This window comes from Habropoda laboriosa, unplaced genomic scaffold (assembly GCF_001263275.1).
Source record: "Habropoda laboriosa isolate 0110345459 unplaced genomic scaffold, ASM126327v1 scaffold88, whole genome shotgun sequence".
NCBI lineage: Eukaryota > Metazoa > Arthropoda > Insecta > Hymenoptera > Apidae > Habropoda > Habropoda laboriosa.
Genome location: NW_017100219.1, coordinates 1,705,002 through 1,709,593, shown reverse-complemented (window position 1 = coordinate 1,709,593; position 4,592 = coordinate 1,705,002). Strand labels below are relative to the sequence as shown.

Below are 4,592 nucleotides of genomic sequence, written 5' to 3'. Positions count from 1 at the left end.
TTCACTCTTACTACGTACACATCCCTGTTAATTACATTTTTCCGAATAGAATTTTTCAAAAGCATTTCATAAAAATTGCAGCTTGCAAAAAAGTCTATTTCAAATCTCAGATAGTTACATTTCCTGTGAAAAATTCGAAATATTGTATTTTACTGAAAAACATAGTTGTGTATTTTACTCCCACTACGTACACATCCCTGTTAATTACATTTTCCCAAAATACTTAATAAAAATTGCAAACTACGAAAAGACCCTCGAACAACCGAGAAACCCGTGTTTCATCGAAGCAAAAGAAAAGAATGTAAGAAAACACAAGACCACAGAAGAAAAATGATTCCTCGCATTCTTCTTTTTCCACGCAGAATCACGTCGGTGGCGTCGGTGCCGTTCATTACGGGACACTCTCCGGTTTCGTTCGCCTCGAAATGGCGGCAAGAGGTGGAAGCTTTCGTCTGCGTGTCTATTTACGACGCACTTCGTTAGCTGTCTCGCGGTGGCTGCTGCCTATGAAACGTCTTGCGTCTAGTGTGCATTATACGCGGCAGCCGAGTTATGCACTCGCGCACGTACACCACCTACTACTACCCCACGCTCCAAAGAAGTAACTAACCGACCGAGGTTGCGGCCACCGAACGAATGGGAAATCATTCTCCGGGAAAAGAATCGAGGAAGTGGAGCGCGAACGTATTTCGAGGAGGGACAGCCACGCACAGACACAAACGCACGCGTTCCTACATGCGTGGATGCGGTTTATCTTCGATAATATCGAGCCTCTAGCCCTACAGGGAGAGGAGAAAGACGGGGCACAGGCCGTCGAGCATTAATCCCGTACAACGCGACGACACCTTTTCTCTTCTTTGTTTTTTCATTTTATTTTCGACGAACGCCGGCGTGTCGAGCGTGAAAAACCAGCGAAGGGTAGATCGTCGAGGATTTACCTTTTCGAGCGCTCCAGTTGCACGTTCCTCCTCTAATTGCCGGATCGGAGGAACGTGGCGCGACGAAGAATAATACCTTAACGTGATAACGTCTAATTGTAATATCGCGAGAATATCGAAGTCGAGAGAGAGAGGGGGGAGATAATTGCGCGGACTAGTTTCGCGGAGGATTTACAATTTATCAATATCGATCGAGTGGCAAAGTGCGACAGTGATACGGGTGTGCATGCACGCAGCAACAGCAGGGCAATACCTTCTCGAATTACACAGTCGCAGTCGCAATTGCATTAACACGGGTTGAAAGCGAAGCTTGGCCGGTCTAGACGCTGAGACAAGACAGTATTACGGTCCCCGTGAACGTGACTGCACATACCTCCGCCGCGGCGGTCACACGACCAACACGAAAACTCCGGCAAAACAATCCGCAGTACGTCGCCGTACCGAGAATAACGCTTCGTAAACGTTCTCGTAAATCAACGGAGACGTTTGTCCACGTTGGAACACCGGTCGTTCGTGTTAAAATAGCCGAGAAAATCGCCGCAGCCCCCGTTGCGCAAAAGGTAGATGGAGAGTGAAAAGGGAAAAGTGGGGGCGATGGAAGTAACGCGGAGGATTGGAAGCCGGACACGTTCGAATTTGAATAGTTTGTCAACGGTAGAGAGAATTTGACCAGAGAAAACGCGCAAACGATCCGGTCTGCGTGTAAACGCGCGCTTCTACCAGGGTAGAGAGAGAGAGAAAAGGGAAGAATACGGGCGTGATTGAACGCGAAGGGGTGAGCGAAATTCGTGGAGAGGACACAGATGAGGCGAGGGTGAGTCGAGAGGGCGAGAGAGGTATATAGAGAGAAAGACCAGAGGCTGAAAGTAGGTACTTCGAAATATCGATCGCGAGTCAGCCTGGTTCGCTCCGGAGTCTGTGCTATCCACCGCTGTTTCCACTTCTACCGCCGCTTTTCTCCTTCAGAAGTAGGAAAGAAAGGCCACACCACGTTGCCTTTTCTCCTCCTCTCTCTCTCTCACTCTTTCGTCTTTCTTTTCTATTTTTTCGCTCTTCGTCTTCCTTTTTCTTTCTGTCCTACCGCGGCGGAAACTTCGAAAAAGTTCCTTCCCTCGGGGCCAACCTACACACGCCCTCTTCTTCTTCGTTCCAACCCGTTCTCTTGCCACGAGCGAGATGCGGCGAGAGAAGATACCCTCGGTGAGAAAAGTTCGAGAGAAATTCTGCCGATAATTCGAAGCGACGTTAGAAGCTGCAGGAACGTTCCCTTCGGCGGTGGTCGCGATTTAGAAGTATACCAGAGCTATTTTGGTTTCTCCAAACGGAGAGAATTGTGTTTTCAACGGATTTTTTCTATTCACGTTGAGGATTGTGCCTTACTGTACACACTGACCGTCGCGTTTTTATTCGTATTTTATTATATTTTGCGAGAGAAATTAGGAAATTTCGTCAATTCGTAGCACCCCTCTAACTGCGATAGTTTCCGAGATATCGGGGTAAATATTACTACTCGCGAATTAGAGGGCGATCTACTAGATACTGAAATTTCACAAAAATTTAGAAATTATCACATTGGGACGATCCCTGGTCTCTTAAGATTCTTAAATTTAAGCACACATAAAGCTTGCACACATTTCTGAAATAATTAGACAAGTCTGACAAAATTCGCAAACATTATATACTCTTTGCATCGCTAACAATAAGTGAAATAAGAGATCTCTCGGATCGATCGTTCAGAGAAATCGCCTCGATCGATCGACAACGTATTAACCCTTCCATTACTATTCGCGTCTATAGGCGTTTTGAAAATTTGCTCACACCGCACTGTTGGAGCTTTCTGCTGCACTTCCACCTTAATTTAACGCTCGATCTTGTCCTCACGCACTTCCATCGTAACCGATTGAACCGAACTCCAAAACGACAATACGCCCGAAATAACAAATCTTGCGCCCACGGTTGAAAATTTACCGTGGCGAAAGGGTTAGCAATATTACTACCGATCACGTACCACTTGCACCGACCCAGAAATTGTTTAAAAAAATAAATCGCGTGGGTATGCAGAGAGTAGGCGATCTTGGAAATACGAAAGGGCTTTAGTCACGGTCGAAGAAAAAACAAAGGAACTCTGAAAATTTGCAGCTTCCGGGTGCCTAGCTAAATATCACGCTCCACCTCTATCCAGCACGATAATCATCGAAGAGAGGAAAAAAAATGCCTGGCACGAGTGTTCGTGCGGAACACAATAAAGTCTGCGCCCCAACCCCTGGAATGGCAGCGTGACAAAGGGTGGTTAAGCCCTTCTTCACGAAGATGCACCATACGTGGCCGAGCCCCTGATATTCCCGTGCAGACGTCGCGACGCGGTGCAATCGCACCGCAGACGCTCCTCCGTTAATCTCCAAAATATCTCTCCTCTCGTTTCTCTTCTCTCTCTCTCTCTCTCTCTTCTCGATCGTCGCGATTTATCCCGCGTTCTCGGTTTTTTTTGTGCGCGTGCGCGGTGAATCTGCGAGGCAGACCGAAAGGTGGATCCCGGTTAACTCGCGCGCGATTAATTCACGGCGAGATCGGCCGACAACGCGCGCTCTCTGCGCTCCCCTTTCGAGTACACACACGCAAATTATCGATTCCGCGACCTAACCTTTAACGAGAAAAGAACCGCCCGTAGCTGGCGAGCGGTGTGCAAGAACAGCGGCGGCGAGTCCGACTCGCTTCGAAGCGTCGTCTGGACGCGCCAGAACTCTTCCGCCCGATATTACGAGGCTCTCGCCGAACTACCAGCCTGAAGAAAGAAGAAGAGGATGTTCGCGAGTGCGCAATTGAAATTAGCCAGCCGACGATGACTTGAGAGGAGAGAAAGAAGAACCAGGGGGAGAAAAATCGTGGAGGCGACGAGAATCGAACTGGGAGGTTCGACAGCGAAAATAGAATGTCAGTGAATCGACGTCTGTGTTCGGCGCGGGTACTCGACGCTTCGGGATAATCGAAACGCGGCTGCGGTCTGACGCGATCGTGTGTAGACAGATTGAGTTTTCTTTTTTCTCCACGATGAAATAAACAGAGAGTTTGTCGAGGATAGGCGAGATTATTGTGGTAATAATTCACGATGGAGGTGGAAATAGTGCCGTGCGTGGAGAATAACAACGTGAACAGATCCGGGGGTGTGCCGAGACACGAGAGTAGGGTACAGATTGTCCGGAAAACACGGTGAGACTCGCGGAATTTATCGATCGTGATCTAACATACGAGTTTTTCTTTTTTTCTCCGTTTCTGATTTGCAGGACGTCGCTGTTCATTATCATGAGTTTCATCTACGCGAAGCTGCTGGTGGTTGTGTGCATCGCTTACGTGATAAGCGAGGTAGTCACGCACAAACTGCCGTTGTACTATTACGAGGGATTCTTTACGTATCTGTACGGTGTCAGCATCCTGTTTCTGCTGTACGTGTTCTGCTTCCTGCTACAAGAGAGCACCTGCTGCTTGAGGGGTAGCGACACGCCTCAGCCGCCTCGGAGGCCATCCAAGCCTCCCAAGGAGCCCAAGGAGAAGAACAAGAAGGATAAGAAGGACAAGGAGCAGAAAGCGGCCAAGACAAAGAAGGAATATCAGGTGTGATTCAGTATTTAACCCTTTCGGTATGAGTATATATTCTTC

The 4,592-nt window shown here is 48.1% G+C and overlaps 1 protein-coding gene across 1 annotated transcript in view; it reads left to right on the top strand.

Annotated features, from left to right (window-relative positions):
- LOC108571002 overlaps window positions 1–4,592 on the top strand; it is a 38,576-nt gene that overhangs the window by 25,493 nt on the left and 8,491 nt on the right. The window contains exon 4 of the mRNA XM_017932966.1: window positions 4,220–4,547. Coding sequence (XP_017788455.1) covers window positions 4,220–4,547 — 328 coding nt within the window. The remainder of the gene's footprint in view (window positions 1–4,219; window positions 4,548–4,592) is intronic.